Raw genomic sequence first — 21,785 nt, 5'->3', positions numbered from 1 at the left:
TCAATGCTGAGGCTGCAGGAGGATCAAATTAATATACTCCAGCATATGGTTGAGCTGCAGGAAAGTCAGCTGGAGCACAGACCGCCACTACAGCTCCTGTGTATCCAAACGCCCTCCTCCCCAAGTTCCATAGCCTCCTCATCCAGACGCCCAAGAACACGGTGGGGGGGCCTCCAGCCACCCAGCCACTCCACCCCACCCCAGAGGATTGCCCAAGCAACAGAAAGCTGGCATTCAAGAAGTTTTAAAGTGCTGTGTGACCTTGTCCTTCCCTCCTCCACCACCCCTCCCAGTGCTTCTCTCCTCCACCACCCCTCCTGGCCTACTTTGGTAGTTATCCCCCTATTTGTGTGATGAATTAATAAAGAATGCATGAATGTGAAGCAACAATGACTTTATTGCCTCTGCAAGTGGTGATCGAAGGCAGGAGGGGAGGGTGGTTAGCTTACAGAAAAGTAGAGTAAACCAAGGGGGCGGGGGGCTTCATCAAGGAGAAACAAACAGAACTTTCACACCGTAGCCTGGCCAGTCATGAAACTGGTTTTCAAAGCTTCTCTGATGCGCACCGCGCCCTCCTGTGCTCTTCTAACCGCCCTGGTGTCTGGCTATGTGTAACCAGCGGCCAGGCAATTTGCCTCAACCTCCCACCCCACCATAAACGTCTTCCCCTTACTCTCACAGATATTGTGGAGCGCACAGCAAGCAGTAATAACAGTGGGAATATTGGTTTCGCTGAGGTCTAACCGAGTCAGTAAACTGCGCCAGCGCGCTTTTAAATGTCCAAATGCACATTCTACCACCATTCTGCACTTGCTCAGCCTGTAGTTGAACAGCTCCTGACTACTGTCCAGGCTGTCTGTGTATGGCTTCATGAGCCATGGTATTAAGGGGTAGGCTGGGTCCCCAAGGATAACTATAGGCATTTCAACATCCCCAATGGTTATTTTCTGGTCTGGGAATGAAGTCCCTTCTTGCAGCTTTTGAAACAGACCAGAGCTCCTGAAGATGCAAGTGCCATGTGCCTTTCCGGCCATCCCACATTGATGTTGGTGAAACATCCCTTGTGATCCACCAGTGCTTGCAGCACTATTGAAGAGTACCCCTTGCGGTTTATGTACTCGCTGGCTTGGTGCTCCAGTGCCAAGATAGGGATATGGGTTCCGTCTATGGCCCCACCACAGTTAGGGAATCCCATTGCAGCAAAGCCGTCCACTATGACCTGCATGTTTCCCAGGGTCACAATCCTTGATATCAGCAGATCTTTGACTGCGTTGGCTACTTGCATCACACAGCCCCCAAGATTTACCCACTCTAAATTGATTACCGACTGACCGGTAGCCGTCTGGCATTGCAAGCTTCCACAGGGCTATCGCCACTCGCTTCTCAACTGTGAGGGCTGCTCTCATCTTGGTATTCTTGTGCTTCAGGGCAGGGGAAAGCAAGTCACAAAGTTCCATGAAAGTGCCCTACACATGCGAAAGTTTCGCAGCCATTGGGAATCGTCCCAGACCTGCAACACTACGCGGTCCCACCAGTCTGTGCTTGTTTCCCGAGCCCAGAATCGGCGTTCCACCGCATGAACCTGCCCCATTAGCACCGTGATGCCCACATTGCCAGGGCCCGTGCTTTGAGAGAAGTCTGTGTCCATGTCCTCATCACTCTCGTCACCATGCTGACATCACCTACTCACCCGGTTTCGTTTTGCCAGGTTCTGGTGCTGCATATACTGCTGGATAATCCGCGTGGTTTTTAATGTGCTCCTAATTGCCAAAGTGATCTGAGCAGGCTCCACACTTGCCATGGTATGGCATCTGCACAGAAAAAAGGCGCGGAAGGATTGTCTGCCATTGCTCTGACAGAGGGAGGGCCGGCTGACGACATGGTTTACAGGGTTGGCTTACAGGGAATTAAAAATCAACAAAGGGGGTGGCTTTGCGAGAAACAGAATGGCCCCCTTAAGGACAGAACTCAAAACTGGGTTTAGCAGGCCATTGATTTTACGGAGGGAGGGAGGAAAAAATGAATACAAAACAAATCTGGTCTATTTCTTGTTCTGAGCCACTTCATCTATCTTTATACATCTTGCTGTCAGCAAACTGTGCAGTATGACCGCTAGCCATCATTATCTCCTGGGTGCTTGGCAGAAGACAGTACAGTATGACTGCTGGCCATCGTCTTCTGCTGGCTGCAGATTAAAAGACAGTGCACTGCCAGTAGGACTGAACTGCCATGAAACAAAACTTAAAAGGGAAATGACTTGGCTGAATCACTCCAATGTTTGCCCAGGCGCCCCTGACCTCATCGAGGTCGGTTAAAAGAACACCCTGGACTACGTCGACAACGGCTACCAGTCATACTGCACTGCTGCCAAAAGGCAATAAACTGTTGATGTGTAGTAATGCAGTATCACGTCTGCCAGCACCCAGGAGACATACGGTGACGGTTAGCTGAGTGGGCTCCATGCTTGCCATGGTATGGCGTCTGCACAGGTTACTCAAGAAAAAAGGCGCAAAATGATTATCTGCCCTTGCTTTCACAGAGGGAGGGAGGGAGGGAAGGGGGGGCCTGACAATATGTACCCAGAACCACCCGCGACAATGTTTTAGCCCCATCAGGCACTGGATTTCTACCCAGAATTCAAATGGGCAGTGGAGACTGCAGGAACTGTGGGATAGCTACCCATAGTGCAACACTCCAGAAGTTGACTGTTGCCTCGGTACTGTGGACACACTCCGCCGACTATATGCACTTAGAGCATTTGTGTGGGGACACACAATCGACTGTATAAAAACGCTTCCTACAAAACTGACTTCTATAAATTCGACCTAATTTCATAGTGTAGACATACCCTAAGTAACATGCAGGGCCACCCGGAGGATTCAGGGGGCCTGGAAGCAATTCAGGCGGTGGGGGTCCTTCCGCTCCAGGTTTTCGTGCATAACTAAATTATTCTTCATTCCTTGTATATTGTGGGTTTTTTTATAAAAAAAAACCTGTACCCATGAGACAGTTAAAAAGATACACCCTGCAGAATGCTGGATTCACACTGTAATTCTGGCATTCCCTTTGATCATAAGGCCCAACTGATACAATTTATCAGAACATTATATTGACTTTTAACAAGGACATAAAAAAGCCACTGTCTTAATAAAGAGCGGATTTTGAAGCACCCTTCAAATAATTGAATTCTACTGTGTTGTATCATGAAACTAAATTAAAAAAAAAAATTATTCCAATGTGGTGGCTATCTGATGAGTTAAGGATTGAGTGTGGACTGCCATCTGGTGGTGGTTTTTTCTGTTTGCAAATAACTGACAGACACCCTAAGGAAAAGATAATCTACAGTCATGCTCAAATAAAGCTATTCATTTCAAGTTATTTGCTTCATTGAGATAAGGGACTTTGAAGAATTCACTACTAATCATCATAATCATGGGAAATCCCAAGATTGACATGGCCTCCTTGTCAACTGAGCACCACCCGGATCAATCTCCAGTTAGGTCTTTAAGGTGACCTGGCTAGATATTTAGCTGATGTCTATCATGGGCAATCTTATTGTGTCCCTGAAACTTTTGTCACCCACATGATCACCGGGCTTGTAGTGGCATTCCTTGGTTCCTTTGGAATTTGTTGGTCTTCCATTCTAATAATATGTCAATACTAAGAAAGCGGCCGAAACCAAATTAGTGCTGATGGAGGCAGTTGCTGGGTTCAGCTTCAAATATCCTTGTTTTTGATCTTGTCCTGTCATTTAACATGGAGCAGCTGACAAAGACAATAAGAATCAAAAACGTCAACCCAGCGTTCTTCAGCCTTCCTCAGCATCCACGTTTCACGTCCATAAAATATAGTTGGTTCTATATATCCAAGCTTTATGGCAAGCTTCATGTCACAATGTCCCCACATGACTAAGTCCCTATTATTTACCTTATCCATGTAACAGATGTATAAGCATTTCTAGTATTACCACAGTACCTAAAGGCTGATGCATGGTGCCTTGAAAAAGGGGGCAAGAAGATTGCCGGCAAAGACTGGCCTCTTTTTTGGCATCTTCAGCATGAAGATCCCCGATACAAATTCAAACTCCCCTTTCCAAAAATTGGAAGAGAAGAAGTCAAAGCTAATGGACTTTGCATGTCCAGCTTTACTGGACTAGGTAGTCTGGTATCCTGTCTCAAAAGTGACCAGCACTAGCTGCTTCAGAAAAAGGAGAAAGAAAACCCATTACAGAATACCCTGAATACAGGGGAAATTTCTTCATTACTCCAAGAAGTTCATCTTTGCTTATGTCCTAAAGCATGAGGACTGATCTCCCTTTTATTTTTTTATCCTAGTCTAGCATGGTGGATCTTACTCATACAAATAACTAACTTTTTCTAATCCTCTATACCTTGTAGCAGTGAGTTTCATGGGTTAATTATGTGTTGTTGAATTATGTGATGTGTTCTATCCATTTTAATTTTAAACTGTATTGGCCTAAACTCACCTCGGTACAACTTTAGTTACTTTAATACTGATACACCAGGATTCATTTGACCCTGACCATCCACATAAAGGTCATACACTTTGTAATTTATTATACAGGATGGTTTACGAAAGCTTTTTTTTTTAAAACTAACGGACATAATATGAACAAGAATAAGTTTTAATAGATGTAAAACAGCAGTTCTCAAATTCATTTTCAAGAGAAAATGAACTTCTATCAACTTCTCTCCAACTTCTTGGACACAAGCTTCTCTACAGACACTTAGCATGAATGCATGGGACGGAGAGAGGGAAATTACCTGGGGGAAAAAAAGAGGAACGTGAATAACTTTTAATGACTTCTGATGCAAGGGTTGCTGGCAAGTAGTTTAGAACAGAGTTTTGTGAAACTCAATAGTTTTGATTAAATCTGAAACTCAAAGAGAAACTCCAAACGAGCCCAAAAAGTCAAACCCCAGGAGCTGCCAAACTTCACCCTAGTTTGCACACAAACCCATACTTCAGACAATAGCTGAACCTGAAACACAGCTAACCTTTTGAAGAAACTGGCTCAATTTGCATGTGTACAATGAACCCCAAAACTGAGCATGCTCTGTGTGGTTTGGTATTTGTAATGAATGATTCCTCCAGCTAGACCGGATTGGGCAAACTTTTTGGCCAAAGGGCCACATCTGGGTACGGAAATTGTATGGCGGGCCATGAAAGCTCATGAAATTGGGGGTTGGGGCGTGGGAGGGGGTGAGGGCTCTGGCTGTGGGTGCGGACTCTGGGGTGGGGCCAGAAATGAGGAGTTCAGGATGTGGGAGGGGGCTCAAGAAGCCTCCGGATGGGGTGCGGGCTCTGGGGTGGGGCTGGGGGGTTGTGGGTACAGGAGGTTACTCCGGGCTGGATCAGAGGGATTTGGAGGGTAGGAAGGGGATCAGGGCTGGGGAAGGGGGTTGGGGTGCAGGAGGGGGTCAGGGGTACAGGCTCCAGGCGGCGCTTACTTCAAGCAGCTCCCAGAAGCAGCGGCATGTCCCCCCCTCCGGCTCCTACGTGGAGGCACAGCAGGCGACTCTGCACACTGCCCAGTCTGCAGGCGCCACCCTTGCAGCTCCCATTGGCCGCAGTTGCCAGTCAATGGGAGCTGCAGGGGCAGTGCTTGGGGCAGGGGCAGTGTGCAGAGCCCCCTGGCTGCCCCTACATGTAGGGCCCAGAGCGGGGACATGCCGCTGCTTCCAGGAGCCACATGGAGTGGGGCAAGCCCCCGATCCTGCTTCCCAGCTGGAGTGCCAGAGGGGGGCAAGCCCTTGATCCCACTGCCCAGCAGGAGCTCGAGGGCCGGATTAAAATGTCTGGAGAGCTGGATGCAGCCCCCGGGCTGTAGTTTGCCCACCCCTGAGCTAGACTATAGTTCAGAACACAACTCTAACTCTTGGACTGTTCCAGTTCAAGGCCCACATCCTGAAAGTTGATCGATGCAGGCACACCAAGATGCCTGTGCAAAGTCACTGGAATTTCACATGGGCACGTGTCTGTACAGGCGGATCAGACTGCAAGATTCAAGCCTAAGCCTGTATTGAGTGAGAAATAACAGGCCAGGTTCATCTCGGAGGTTCAAACTCCACTGACTTGGAAGGAATTACTCTGGTGTGTCAGAGAGCAGGATTTGGCCCTTTGTACTTATATTACCTTACCACAAGGATGCTGGAATCAAAAGTAAAATATGGGAAGTTATAACTGAGAGTCTGACTTAAATGTAAAACAGCAACAGCAATAAAGGGATAATAAATTGTATTTATGGGACACTCATACTTTATGTACTTGGATGCCATAAAGCATCTCAAATAAAAAACTGCCCAAGAAGATCAAAAAGGCAACACAGCCCAATAATCAAAGAGATCTATGGAACATTAATATATGCCTCAATAACCCATCAAACAACCAGGATACACATAGCTCTCATAGAGGAATATAGATATCATATATACTATTTATAGGTGCAAATTTTAAATGATCTTTTGGCTAACATCAAGGCTTCAATCCTAGTCTTCATGCAAAACTCTCACTGAAGTAATGGGATTTTTTCATGAATGAAGACCCCAGCCACATGCATTTAATACCTGTTGAGTCCTCTGCCCCATAAGCATGTTTTTAAGTCCCACTGACTTCAAAGATAAACACATGCTTAAGGGCTTTGCTGAAGCAGTGGACATGGCACTGGTCTTGGAGACAGGAGACCCCGAGGTTTAGTTCTTAGCTACCACGGGCCTTTGTGCAGGTCATTTCACATCTGTTTCCTCTGCTAGCCCTTTGTCTGTTTTTACACTATAAGCTTTTCAGGGCACAGGCTGTCTCTTACTCCGAGTTTGTACACCTAGCACAGTGAAGACCTGATCATAGTTGAGGCCTCAAGGTGCTACTGGAATATAACTAAAATAATAATGATTTGATTTGAAGACTGTATTGTGCATTTGCAGGGAGATGCATTAATGATCTAGCAGGTCATTTCTATCTCGAATTTCTAAGCTCCTATAAAATTCAAAGTTACTAATTTAACCCCTTCATCTTAACTCAACCAGAATATAGCTCTGGCAGAGTAAAAGACACCGTTACTGCCAGATCTGGCAATGGTACCCAAAAGCCCCATTCTGTTCAACAAAGTAAAAGAGAATTATCAGGAACTTTCCTAACAAATTCCAGGATGTCTTGTGATTTTTGTCTGCATTTACAATGTCTCATTGTATTATGGTTGTCTACCCAGAGGTCTCTGAACATGGTCTGACCTGATATTCATACAAGCACTTATGTTCATTTTAGTGTGGTAATGCATGAGTCCCACTGGAGACGTTAAATATGGAATGATAGTCTTAACCCAAAATTTCTAGCTTGGTGCCTTTAAAGTCCTCGATTAGCAAGTGTCGGTACAGTTTCCAATACAGATTTCTCAGTTTTGTAATCACAAAACCAGTGGCCCACATGCACCAGTATCAGAGGTGTGTGTTTTAGCTTAACACAGTCAATAAGCCACCACCAGTTGAAAGAGACTTTTATCCTAGTGATTAGAATACCGAAAAGGTTAGGTTTGGTCATGAGAAAGACACAGCTGTATGGGTCCTAACCTGGAGCATCTGAAATGCTGTTCATGTTGAATGCAGCCAGCTCCAAGCCAACAGACACAGATTTGGGAACATTCTATACCGGAGACATGTACTGAAAGAACTACAAAAATTGGGAAATTGCAGCATCATAATTTTTCACCTAAACTTACAAACCATCTGGGGAGGAGGTAGGGTGACCAGACGTCCCGATGTTATCAGGACTGTTCCAATATTAGGGGCTTTGTCATATAGGCAAAATATTCCCCCCCGCCCCCTCCCCCATTCTGATTTTTAACTATCTGGTCACCAGAGGAGAGTGGAGGGAGTAATTTAAAACTGACTTGCAGAATTCCTGCTATATCCAGTACTAGAAAAGAACCTTAGACACTACTGACTCCATGAAGATCAGAATAAAATTCTGTGAGCTGGATCTCAGCTGGTGCAAATTGGTCTAGATCCTCTGACTTCAGATGAGGATTTGGCTCAGTTCATTGGGGGTGAAATCCTGGCCCCACTGAAGTCAATGGCAAAATTCCCCTTGACTTCAGTGGAGCCAGGATTTCACCGGTGGATTTTTCCAGCAGGGGATTTGGCTCAGTGCTGCTTTATTTCACAGTCTGGGGAGTGTTTGGGCCTCAGGGATTAGAGTTCTGAACACTGATCACTTGGGAGCCACTCCCACCCACCCACATTTTACTGCAGAGCCATCTGAGGGACGTACCAAGCTGACGTACAGAAGGATGCAACAAGTAAACACCAGTTGTGAAACATGATTTACAATAGCTCAACTGTGACAGAACTTGTACCATTAGACTGGGAAGGAAAAAAAGTTTAAAGTTAGTCATTAATTTTTGTTTTGTTTGTGTTTATTATTCCACGCTAGATATCTTTATCGTAGAGGCTCAAACAAAAACAAGTGATGCCAATGTGTGACGGGGTTGATAATTCATGGCATGAGTAATCGCTCCACTGCAAGAGTACAGATAAGCACTCAGTAAGCTTTTCCCAACTGATTTAAAAGTTACCTCACGCACATTACGTGTCTGCCTGCTTGTTTATAAATCTTTGATGTGGATGCCTGGCTGGCATGTCGTGCCTGACATGTGAACTGTACAAAAAGCGGTTCACAGGTTATTATAGCTTTACCTTTAATATCTCCCCTAGCAGATTTTTCACACTTCACAGATGTAGTAGTTAATGCTGCTTTCAAGGCACAGTGCATAACCTTTGTTCAACCTGAACTCCTTTCCAGCTGTTACTGCACTGAGTCTATGCTACTCTCCATATTGAGAACCTTATTGCCAGTGATTTCCTCAGGAAAGCTAATACAGAGGTTTAAAGATTCTAAACTCCAAATCAGCACACACTGAGGTACACCCCATTTACGTGAACATTTAGGATGCCCTTGTTAAAACCTTTGGACACATGAGATCTTAGATGAAAGCAGAGCCAGCCAGCACTCTTGAAAGTGCACTTGAAAATTTCCATTCAGGTCCCCATCTTCAAAAGGGCAGTGAAGAAAATGCCTCTCTTCTACTCTAGTCTTGTCTATTTAGTGTGCACGCTCTTCATGTATGCATAGCACCTGGTACAACAGGGCTCTGACCTCGGCTAGGGGCACTAGCCGCTACTGTAATAGAAATAATAAATATAGAATAGAGCCAGCTGGCTTCAGACAAGCTAGACAGCTGCACTCTGTGCAGTGGAGTGAGACTGGCCAGCAAGCTACAAAGGGATTGTCACAGTTTCGGCGTTAACTGCACCTTTGATATCCGCCTTGGCTTTCTTCAAGGGCACCTGCTCAAGGTTCAGGCTTCCAGCCATCACCTATCTCCCTCCCTCCAGACTGGAGGTTTAGACTTGCAGTCCCTCTGCATTTCATTGTGATTTCCCCAGCCGGTCTGACTCAGGTTGGGCACTTCTGGTTAACCTTTCCCTGGGGGCCACAACAGTTCATAGCAGTTACCAAACAGCCTTCACCAAGCAAAATACGTTTATTCTTTTGGGTAAAAGCAGTACAGAGAAAAATATGAAAAAACAATAAACATTCCCTATGCTATAAATGTTCCTTGTGCTAAAAGCTTACCAGAGGTCACCCATCAGTTTTATGCAGCCTTGTAAACCAAAGTCCTTCCAACCCTACTGCAAAGGTTGGGGCCCCCCCTTGGAGAGAGGGTCCTGTCTGTTTACTGAATCAAAAGAAAGCCCTGTGTCAATTTAAACTCAGCCTTTTTATACCAAAAGCCTCTTCTTTGTCTGGTGGTCGCAGGAAGACCCAGTTTGAACAAGTATCTGCTAGCCAACCAAGGGGTACCTCACTATAAGTGTTTTATGTTTCAGCGACTAGCCTTAATCACCCTCACTCCTACACAGTTTTTAGTTCCTCCTGGAGGAGCTGTGCAAACCCTCCTCTCCCCTACTCCCAGAGCAGCACACCATCCCTGGTCCACAGTGACACACAAAAACTTTCATAAACTTCACATAATGTGGTTGCTCTAAATCACTGCAGGAAGTTGCAGTATCTGTCACAGCTCCCCCATAAAGTAGTAGTTATTAGTAAAGGTGTCTGTTTGGTGCCCTAGAGGTACCCACTGGCTTATTTTCTGGACTGAGCATCAGTGACCAAATTTGCATTTCCTTCCCCATGAATCACTTCCACATCATAAGCCTGGGGCATCAGGCTCTACCATAGCAATTTGGCATCTGTCCCTTTCATCGCATGCAACAGGATGAGTGGTCAGTGTACACAGTTAAATGTCAATCAAACAGAGACGGCTGGAATTGCCTGGAGGTCCACACTGTAGACACACATTCTTTTTCAATTGTTGCATGGTATTCTCTGTTGGGGAAGCAACTTCTTGCTCCAATACTCAAAGGGGCATCTCCCCACTTTTCATAATTTTGCACCAACACAGCCCGGTGTCAGAGGTGTCTGTGCACATCATAAAAGGCTGTCGAAGCCTGGGCTTACCAGAATCAGATGATTTTACCAGAGAGGATGTACCTTCCCACTCAGCCCGCATTAAGTCTACAACGACAATAGCCTCCTCCCATGGAGCGGATTAAAAGAAGAGAATCTTGTGGATTGCTAAAGAACCTCATGATAGGCAAATAGCAGGTATGATAAACATTTATCCCAGTCACCAGGGTGTTGGTCCACAGAAATGGTCAACATCATTTTAAAGGTTCTGTTAAATCTCTCTACCAGCCCCTATGTCTGGGGGGTAGGGAGATTAACAAAAGTGCTGAACCCCACATTTCTCCCAAAAACCTCCACGTAGGGAAGACAACTTTCACCCTCTGGTCAAAACCTCAGGGGGAAACCTGACCCGGCTAAATATTTCTAGCAAAGCATCAGTCACATTGTCTGCCTCTATAGAGGACAGGGCTAGTGCTTCTGGTCAGCGGATGGTGTGATTTACTACCACCAAAATACACTTTTTCCGCAGACAAGCAACTTTGCTAAGGGGCCCACAATGTCCACAGCGATCCTCTGAAAGCGTTCCTCTAGGACGGGAATGAGGAATTAGGGCACCCTTACCCTTGTCCTGGCCCTTCCCCATTCTCTGGGATGGGTCACAAGATTCACAGTATTTCTGTACTCAAAAACCCAGGCCAGTGGAAATCCTGAAGTGCATGTATTCCCCTATGCCCTGAGAAGGATATATCATGGGCTAGGCCGAGTAGCCGAAGTCAGTACTTTTGTGGTGCTACCAACAGTCTCCATATTCTCCAAGGCTCAACATTCTTCGGGGGACCTCCACGCTCTACAGAACAGCCCCATATCCCCCAGAAACCTTTCTAAGTGCCCTCCTGTCCCGGGGCCACAAGGGAGTCAGCTGCAACCACCCTAGGTTTTTCTAGGGTAGGGTCAGTCAATTGTTCCTGCTTGATTTGCATATCAGGAGCTGGGAGGCTAGGCTCAGCCTGCTTCCTGGGACCTGCTTCCCCACCTCTGAGGTCAGTTTATCAGCAGGACCCAGCTCAGCCCCAGGGCATGCACTCAGTGTCAGGCACCAGCACAGAGCTGCCGCTCCGCCTGTCGGCTTTCAGATCAGAGTCCGAGCCAAAAGCTGTTGTCAGGGGTGCTGGAACGGAGGGTCCAGGGGGCCACAACCCCAGCACTTTTTGCCTGCCTTAAAGGAAAGACGGTGGAAGGGGGCGGAGAGGAGTGACCGGCAGGCAGGGCTGGGGTGGGGGTGGAGGGAAGAGAAGCGGGGCTGAGGGAGGGGCCACCATTTGGGTATCGGTTGTGCTCCCACTTCTCTGGAGCTTCTGGTGCTCCTGGCTGTTTTGTGCCTTTGGCTCTGAGAAATTACATAAGTGGCTTGGGGCCAAGCTTCCCCAACAAGACCTCTACCAGCAGCTGGGAGTGCATGCCAACATCCTTAGGTCCCTGACTGTCACCCAATTTCAGATAGATCTGAGTTCCCAGGATTTGGAAAGAAGGTTCCCATTTTTCCCTGAATGGTTAAGAGTCTATAAGGGATAGTTCTCGAGTGGTCCACCATCCTAGGGAGCACCAGAGTTGCTTCAGTCCAGTATCCCTCCATCCCTCGGCCTTTTCCCATCCACCTCAACCAGGAAAGAATGTTTTGTTGAGTTCCCTTTGGAGGCTGAACAAGTCAGATTTACTGACTGAACCATCAAGGCCAGATCTGGTTCTGTTGCAGATGGGGCCAATGCGACCTGCCAGCGCTGCAGGTTACTACCAGCCCCTGGTCTATCCAGCACAGTATAGTGGCTCTGCAGCTCTTCTTATACTAGGCTGCTGGGCCCTGATTGTCACTCTAGAGCAGCTTGGAGGACCATCTTCACTGCCCTTTTTTGGGGCGAAGCGTGGCAGGGCCTGGTATATTCCGTCACAGTGCCCTATTTCCGTATGGGTGAAAATATCTAGAGCCTTCTACAACAGCAACGGAGTCAGATACCGTACCATGTCCTCCTGCCCTACCTTGCTCAACTCACACTCCATTTTGAAATCCATCCTTCTTACCCCCTCCCTAAAGCAGGGAAATAATCTGGAGGTGACCCAGCCGGGATAGACACATGGAGTCTGCCTCCACCTACTGGAGCGGAGTTTTGCAGGTGCAGTCTCTCCACACTGAGCAGATATTGATGCTCCTTCTTGCTCTCTCTCCTCCCTTCCTGATTGTCCTCCTCTCTCTCATGCTGATGCTGCTTCTCCTCATCCACTCTCTCTCCGATTCCCAATCCGCAAGCGCTGGGCTTCCAGATGCAGTCTTTCCCTCTCCAGCTGTAGCTTCTTTTGCTCTGACCGTCAGTCTGTCCACAATTCCTATTGTAGCAGTGTGTTCAGTCTGGAGGCAGCATGGTTGCAGCCTCGGACAGCCTCCTCACTGCTTCCTTTTAGGGAGGTGTCTTCAAGAGTTCTCCCTGCCCATTGGATTCTCTGCAAGTGGAGTGGGCATTCCCTGTGTTCCTGCAGCATCACTCTTTTTCCAGTCCTCAAAGTATATCAGTAGATCCAATTGACTAGCTGTGCCTTTGTCCACTCCTCAGCATTGAGCTGCCTTTCTTTGCATTTCTCAACCAGCTGACTTTTTTTTAAGCTGTTCATAACTTATTTCCCCCCACCCTCCCATCTCTCTTTTTGCTATCCCTTTCCTGAAAAGAGGAGGATTTTCTCTGGGCTTTTCCTTTCTACACTGCTTGCACTCAGTGCTGCTGTTGGCACTTTACTGGCAATTCCCCATTGTCATAGACAGCACACGCTACCACCATACAGGCCACAGTTTCAGGATCAACTTGAACCTTTGACCTCCCTCCCGGTCTTCCTTGAGGGCTAAGGTTTCAGTCTCCCAGCCACCACTTATCTCGGGCAGAGACCTAAGTCTCTCTCCTCCAGACCAGGGATTTAGACTTTCAGTCCCTCTGCACTTCACTGTGATTTCCCCAGCAGGGTCTGACCAAGGTCCAGCACCTGTGGTTAATCTCTCTCCAGAGGATACAATAGTGTGTACCAGTAACCAAACAGCCTTCACAAAACAAAATACATTTATAAAAGCAGTACAGAGGGGAAAAAATGTTCCTATACTTGTGCTAAGAGCTTACCAGAGGCCACCCATCAGTCTTATGGGCCCTTTTAAGCCAAAGTCCTTCCAACCCTTCTGCAAAGTTTCCCAACCCCCACCCAAACAGAGACTCCTGTTTACTGAATCAAAAAAAAAAAAAAAAAAAAAAAGCCCTGTGCCAATTTAAACTCAGCCTTTTTATACCAAAAGCCCCTTCTTTGTCTGTTGGTGGCTGGAAGACCCAGTATCTGCAAGCCAACCAAGGGGTGGTACCTCTCTGGAGGTGTTCACAGTGTTAATGATTAGCCTTAATCACCCCCTGCGGTTTTTAGTTCCTGGAGGAGCTGCGGTAACCCGCCCCGGAGTTCCATACAATCCCGGGTCCACAATGATACATAAACCATTCATAAACTTAAAACAGTATGGTTCCCAAAGACACTGCAGGCACTTGCAATATCTGTCTCAGGTACCTTGCTCCACATTCACCCAGACAGGGAGTTTAGGTTTACCAGGGTCCCAGTTATACTATGCACAGTTTATACCAGAGCTGTTTAAAAAGGCTACTAACTTCAACTGCTGTTAAAGTAAAAATAGGACTGGTATTTGTAATGTCCTGGGGATAAGGTGGGTAGAATAGGTAGAATAGGATAAGGTGCACTATAAGGTGGGTAGAAAGCTGGCTAGATTGTCGGGCTCAACGGGTAGTGATCAATGGCTCCATGTCTAGTTGGCAGCCGGTATCAAGTGGAGTGCCCCAAGGGTCGGTCCTGGGGCCGGTTTTATTCAATATCTTCATAAATGATCTGGAGGATGGTGTGGATTGCACTCTCAGCAAATTTGCGGATGATACTAAACTGGGAGGAGTGGTAGATACGCTGGAGGGGAGGGATAGGATACAGAAGGACCTAGACCAATTGGAAGATTGGGCCAAAAGGAATCTGATGAGGTTCAATAAGGATAAGTGCAGGGTCCTGCACTTAGGACGGAAGAACAATGCACAGCTACAGACTAGGGACCGAATGGCTAGGCAGCAGTTCTGCGGAAAAGGACCTAGGGGTGACAGTGGACGAGAAGCTGGATATGAGTCAGCAGTGTGCCCTTGTTGCCAAGAAGGCCAATGGCATTTTGGGATGTATAAGTAGGGGCATAGCGAGCAGATCGAGGGACGTGATCGTTCCCCTCTATTCGACATTGGTGAGGCCTCATCTGGAGTACTGTGTCCAGTTTTGGGCCCCACACTTCAAGAAGGATGTGGATAAATTGGAGAGAGTCCAGCGAAGGGCAACAAAAATGATTAGGGGACTGGAACACATGAGTTATGAGGAGAGGCTGAGGGAGCTGGGATTGTTTAGTCTGCAGAAGAGAAGAATGAGGGGGGATTTGATAGCTGCTTTCAACTACCTGAAAGGGGGTTCCAAAGAGGATGGCTCTAGACTGTTCTCAATGGTAGCAGATGACAGAATGAGGAGTAATGGTCTCAAGTTGCAGTGGGGGAGGTTTAGATTGGATATTAGGAAAAACTTTTTCACTAAGAGGGTGGTGAAACACTGGAATGCGTTACCTAGGGAGGTGGTAGAATCTCCTTCCTTAGAGGTTTTTAAGGTCAGGCTTGACAAAGCCCTGGCTGGGATGATTTAACTGGGAATTGGTCCTGCTTTGAGCAGGGGGTTGGACTAGACGACCTTCTGGGGTCCCTTCCAACCCTGATATTCTATGATTCTATGATTCTATGATAACACCCTTCGTATTCTTGACCTGGGTTTGGCAATAACTAGATATGAGAATGCTCCTGATAATTCAAAACTGGTCTCAATCTGAACTCAGTGCATGTCAGGACAGGATTCTGGGAGTTATGGCAGTACTGCGTGGATATAAGGACTTGTCTACACACAGAGAAGTGGCTTAACTTACACTGGTTTAGTTCAAGCAGTACAACTTGTGTGTGTGGACTCTCTCATACAGGTTTAAAACTGATTAAATGGAGTATAGCTTGCATGTGAACATTTACAAGCACAAGCTATTTTGCAAGCACAAGCCAAATTGATATAAGCCAGGTTTAAATTGATGTGAATGTCCACATATAGCACTGCACTGGTTTAACCAGATCAATACGAAAATCATATCTTTAATTATTATATCAGTACAATGTCACATGTACAACCAGGCCTAAAACAGCAGATAAACAGGATCAATAAAGCTCATAACTACTTCAATAAGACAAACTCCAGATCACCACTGAGGAAGCTCTTCAGTGACTGCTCTCCTCCAGATTTTTCCAGATAGTTTTTGTTTTTTGTTTTTTTTTTGGGGGGGGGGGGGCAGGTGTGTGTGTGTTGCAAGATATTTTGTTGCTTTTGGGGGGCAGATAAAACACCACATCAGAACTAAAGTTAATTTTAAAAAATGCTCCCACCCTCCCCCCAAAAAATAATTGTGGAACAGTCTGGTAGGTGTTTGGGAGGGATGTTTTGTGAGGGCAGGGGTTATTGGTCAAAATTCAAAATTAACTGAATTTTAAAAAACTTAAAACCAGGTCTAATGACAACATATTGTTGTGACACAAATATCAGGCTATCATGACCTAACAAGTTTGTCCTTCAAGACAAGCTCTTACAGAGCACAATTCTAAGACACCTAGGGCCAGATTCTCAGCTGGGGTAAATAAATGTAGTTCCATTAACTTTACATCACCTGAAGATCTGGCCCCTAGTTTTCATTAGCATGATGGGAATCTTTTTCAACCCAAAAAAGAAAAGAAAAGAAAAAAAAACCTAAGGGCTTCTCTTTTGTCAGCATCGCATACAGAAACTGCATTACTGTCCCTTCTCCCATTTCTTTGATCAGCCTCAGTAATTATCCTGTGTTCAGTTGAACTCAGGAAGCTTTAACCTGTATGCAGCTGTCTGGGCCAGCAAAAATTAATATTGGACTTATCCTAACAACATTCCCAAGACCAAGGGGAAGCAAGGACACAGAAATAAAAAAAAAATGCAACAATCTTAAATCAAAATACAGCGATGAACATCAGTAGGGTTTGCACTGGTGTAACTGGTGACAAAATCTGACCCAACAGTGAATGGCACAGTTGAAACTAAAGACAGAAGTTGTCCTAAACCAGCTTACATTTGTCCTGTAATAGAGAAAACTCTGGCAGTTCTGAATTAGAAGAATACACAGCACAAGGTTGCCTGGAATGTGGGGATCACATCCAGTTTTGTTACATGCTTCCACTTATTATTTAGATGCTGTTCTTACCTCTGCAGCTAAGTAGTTCCCAGTGGCTAGATGTTTAAATCTGAACAAGCTATTCCACTGTCCTGCCCCTCCACGGCATGGATCATGATGTACAACCTACAGACAGAAATACAGATTATTAGTCATACCAGCCATCGTGAGGACCACACAAATACAGCCCATTCAGAGAAACTGCTGTCTTCATTATGCTGAAATACTAATTGTACTATAGCTATTGGGGTGCCACCCTCCAGGATTGCCCTGGAGTCTCCAGAAATTAAAGAATAATCTTTAATGAAAGATTATGTCGTGTGATGAAACCTCCAAGAATACGTCCAACCAAAACTGGCAACCCTAACAGCTAATGCTGTCAATATTCTTTACAACGCATATTCCATGATGATAAAATATTTTACTACAGGGTGAAATTATATGCTTACACTGAATCTGCCACAGATCATAACTACTTACATTTATATTTCACTGCTTGCAAGGAAATGTGCCTCCTATAATGTGTGAATCTAGAGTTACTCCATTTAATCCAACAGAGTAAATGGAACTACTCCACATTTACATGGGTATTGCTAAAATCAGATTACACTGTGTCTCCTTCTCTTATTAAAAATTTCTGTTGCTGAAAGAGAAGTTGGTCCAATAAAAGATATTACCTCAGCCACCTTGCCTCTCTCATATCCTGGGGCCAACATGGCTATACCACCAATACAAACAATAAAAATTGCATAGCACTTTTTGCAAAAAATCAGGATGCTCTGGATATAGGACCCCCGGATAATTACATTCTGTCTGGCCAAATCTCCTCACTGTCAGTTGAGCTAGCCAGGGTATTCTTTCCTTTATGTCTTCCACGGTTTTATAGTGTTACTAACTACTTTCCAGTTTGGTGTTGCCTTTTTTCTCATTAACGAGTTAAGTGATCTCTAGATATGCAGGGCCCACTCCTGCAGTCCCTACCCAGGCAAAAATGTGGGTTTGCTCAAAAAGCCTTTTGTTTTCACAGTGTAAGGTTTGTCTAGCAGTTTAGGATCCTTGCACAGGATGGAAGTAAAGGTTTTAAGACCTATCAATTGCCCCATATTCTTCTATCAAGAACAAAAACTCCTGCTAATCTTCTAGGCCCTAATTCAGCAAATCATTCCTATTCAGCAAAGCTTAACTGTAAGCACATGATCTGCTGAAGAGGAATGGTCTGAATCAATTTGCTGAATTAGGGCCCTACTCTATTGCCATGTGTCATTAATGGCAAATATGTGCATCCATGAGATTCCATATATACCTACCTTGCCAGGTCTGAATTTGACCCTCCATTACTTTGCTTCTGTGCAGCTATCTATGCCAAGAAAACATCTTCTCCCCCACACAACTGTAGCAATAAAGCATCTCTTAAATGTTCATCCTACACAAACTGCTTCATAAAAACAAGAATAGTTACTGGGAGGTATATGGCGATACTATGGCCAGGAATGATGCATTTTTACTGAGCACTGCCCTTTGCATCCTAAAATATTTATAATGGGCAAAAATACCTCTATTTCCCACAGTGCTTTAGAACTTGTTGCAGAAGTGGCTGACTGACGCAATGTTGTACGAAGGAAAATATGTTGTTTCTTCTCATATTCATCACAGGTCAGAAACTTCTCTTGCTCTGCATGGAACAGTCTAACAACATCCCCCTAAAGGAACAGGGAAGGGAAGTATTACCAAATGGAAGACAAGGCGATTGGAAATGCCGGGCCAGAGTTTGATCCATATGAATCCAGAATCTGAGCCACATGAATCCACGTGACTTTTCACTGCTGTAAGTGGGACCTTTGACTTTTTTTTTCCTGTTGCTGGGGACTCATGGAAAGGGGAGAACACATCCTGGTTTTGCAGGATGTAGACAGGTTATGACTCAAAAGTCTATCCTTACAGAAACCCTGTGAAACGTTAATGAAAATAAAATCTATTTCAAAGCATGACAGTGAAAAGATGACAAGTCAACCTTGGGGTGATTTTTAAGTTTAAGGAATTTTTTTAACTGGTTTTCTATTTTTGATTAAACATAGTTAGTGCTTGGTGAAAATGAATAGCTGGCAGCACACTCTAGAAGTGTGAATAAGGCATATTGTAGCCAGGGGTTATACACGCTTCCCCTTCACACAGTTCTGCCAATGCACCTCAACACAGACAGCAATACCCAGTTATTCCTCTTCTAGGCCTTTTCTAACACAGATTGCTAATTATGTTGAATTGAGCGTTGGTGCTGCGATGATGGAGAGTCATGTTCACTGCAGAGCTTGCCAAATTGCAAGGCCTTGAAATCTTAGATGCTTTTGACCCTATTGATCATATTCTTCTTCTTAACAACTTATCATTTGCTTTTGCAACTCTGTCCTCTCCCAGTTCTCCTTTTGCCTATCTGATTGTTCCAGCAATGTCTGTTTCAATGGGGCCTTCTCCGTCTCCCCTATCACTTTCTGGTAGTGGAGAGGGGGCTTGATCTTCTTCTCCTCTCCCCATTCTATTTTTAGGGGATCTCACGGACTCACCTGGCTTCAATTACCATCTTTATGCTCCATTCCTGACCTGTCCTCCCCTCATCTCAGCATCTCTCTCCCCGACATTTCCTCATGGATGTCTTAGCGTCAACTGGAACTAAATCTGACTAAAGCTGAACTCTGGATCCAATCCTCCACTGTCTTATACTTTGTGTGGTCATTTACACCTCTGCCAACTGCATGTAAACTGCTAGAAATTCTGATCTGGCATCATGTCAAGTGGCCTAGGAACAAGTGTAAATTACTGCATAAGGTTCCAGGGTGGGGGAGGATCAGGACCTTGGTCTCTCTCCCGCAAAACTTTACACACTCCCTGCACTTTTTCTGTCCTCCCTGCTACTCAGTGTTAACTTTGGCTCCTCCTTCTCCTTTGCCCCACACATCCAAGCTGCATTGAAGTCATGCTATTTCTTCCTCCTGCACAACATTTTAAAGCTTCCACCTTCTCTCTCCGCCCACCCAGCTCAAAATTCTTATTCCAGCCTCATCACCTCCCATCCTAACTACTACAACATCCTCCTCTCAGCACTCCCTGGCACCTGCATTGCCCTCCACCTCTCCAGATCAATGTCCTTGCCTGTTGTAACCCCTCTTTCATTCTGAATCCCTCCAGCGGTTTCCCCTTTTCTACTGCGTCAGACTCCAGCTTCTTGCTCGCACTTCACAAGTCTACCCCTCCATGTTTATTGTTGTTTGTTATACTGCTCCTGCGTCCTGCCCCCTCTGCTGTGCTAACAATGTCGGTCTCCAGCACCCGCTTCTTCCAAAGGCATCTTCCTGCTGTCCTCCACCTCTCCTGTAAGCATGAAACACCCTCCCCAAAAACAGTTCTGTAAAGCACCTATCCTTCTCCCTCACATTCCTCCTCAAAACCCACTGCCACCATGAAATTGCCTGTTGATAATGGCTAGTTAGGGAGCATGTGGGGACTACTGCTATTAATTTATTTAAAATAAAACTGTAAGCGATTCAGAACTCTCAAGTTGTGCACAACATTCACTTTTATAGCATCATCATCCTATATCAGGTGCTCTCACCATCCACGCCCCACTCCCTCCTACTACCGGTTACAGTTGCTTTCTGTATCTTGGATGAAACTAAGAGGGGGAAACTGTTCAAGGTAGAGACTTAGTCGTGTGTTTGTACCATATCTTGCCCTGGGAGTCCTCAAGTTTGATGGGGGCCTTTGGGATATACTACAATACAGACAAAAACTTTAGATTAATCAGTAGTAAGCCAGTATTCTTCCTTTGCATTATTATATAGGAGTGGTGTGGGAGAGTGGTGGAGGATCCTAGATAATGCAAGATAGCTATGGTTGTTTCTGTAAGGTAGTTTTCCGGGTCCAGTTCTTTGTAATATTTCTCCTAGGTGCCATTAACCTGAATATTGCATATCTGTTACAAATTTTGAAATTCAATACAAACAAGATTACAAAAATGTGTGACTCATACTTACTCCTTTAAGAACGTCTTCTCTGTAGCAACTGTATTTCATGAATAAAGTTATTTTCCAGCTTGTGTTGCAATTAACAGCATTTACCTGTTAAAAATATATATACACCTATAGGTTGAGGGTGTTTGTTCTTTTAACACTGATTTAGTCTTTTTAATACATAAAACGGTACAGTAAAATCTTTTTGTTCTGGGCAATGGGGTCCTGGTCCATGAATTGGGTTCCCATATAATACAGTAACACTAATAAATAACAATGGGTGGCAATGATGATGATGAATATAGAGTGGGCCAAATGTTTACGACTGGTTATAGTGCTTACTAACAGGAGACCCTAAAGACCTGATCCTGAGAGGTACTAAACACCCGCCTCACCCATTCACATCAGTAAGAGTGTCAGGTACTCAGTAACTCCCAGGAAGCTGTCAGTGCCTTGCAGAATCAGGCCTGTTTTACCTTTAGGTTATCAAGTAGCTGGGCCATTCTCTCAGGGGTAGTATCAGCAGTGTTAGAGTTGGTGCATGCTACTGGCTTTTAGCTCATGCTGGAGCTGAGCATACCAAAAAAAAAAGGAGGAAGTATACACATTCTGAATTGCCAACTACCCCTCTTAGGCTGAACTCACCTCTTTGCAGCCTGGATTATCTAGCAGTTCTATATTGCTGGCATGCAGAGGCTGCCCCGCGTTGACTGGCATCAGTACAACTTTGTCTCCCACAACTATCTGGAGGCCAGAAATAAACAGCCATTTAGTCACATGTAATTATCCAATAAAATGGAGCAATGCTACACTTTTTAGGGCTCATCGCGGATGATGCTCTTGAACCTATGCCGGGCCAACTTATTCTGAGGACAATTCAGAGACCATGGAATTTTTTTCACCTAGGTAAGCAAATTCATCCCCAGTGAGCAGCTCAAGTTCAAAATGTCATCCCAACA

General features: G+C 45.3%; 1 protein-coding gene across 1 annotated transcript in view; it reads right to left on the bottom strand.

Moving 5' to 3' along the window:
* Positions 1-21,785, bottom strand: part of ITPR2 (inositol 1,4,5-trisphosphate receptor type 2) — a 350,183-nt gene that overhangs the window by 247,284 nt on the left and 81,114 nt on the right. The window contains exons 6-9 of the mRNA XM_084631622.1: positions 21,472-21,570; positions 20,851-20,934; positions 18,379-18,525; positions 16,856-16,951 (exon numbers count right to left, since the gene is read on the bottom strand). Coding sequence (XP_084487748.1) covers positions 16,856-16,951; positions 18,379-18,525; positions 20,851-20,934; positions 21,472-21,570 — 426 coding nt within the window. The remainder of the gene's footprint in view (positions 1-16,855; positions 16,952-18,378; positions 18,526-20,850; positions 20,935-21,471; positions 21,571-21,785) is intronic.

This window comes from Lepidochelys olivacea (assembly GCF_965140295.1).
Source record: "Lepidochelys olivacea isolate rLepOli2 genome assembly, chromosome: 1".
In the NCBI taxonomy this organism is placed as follows: Eukaryota; Metazoa; Chordata; order Testudines; family Cheloniidae; genus Lepidochelys; species Lepidochelys olivacea.
The sequence above is the reverse complement of the archived record's forward strand: the minus strand, read 5'-3'. Positions and strand labels throughout refer to the sequence as shown.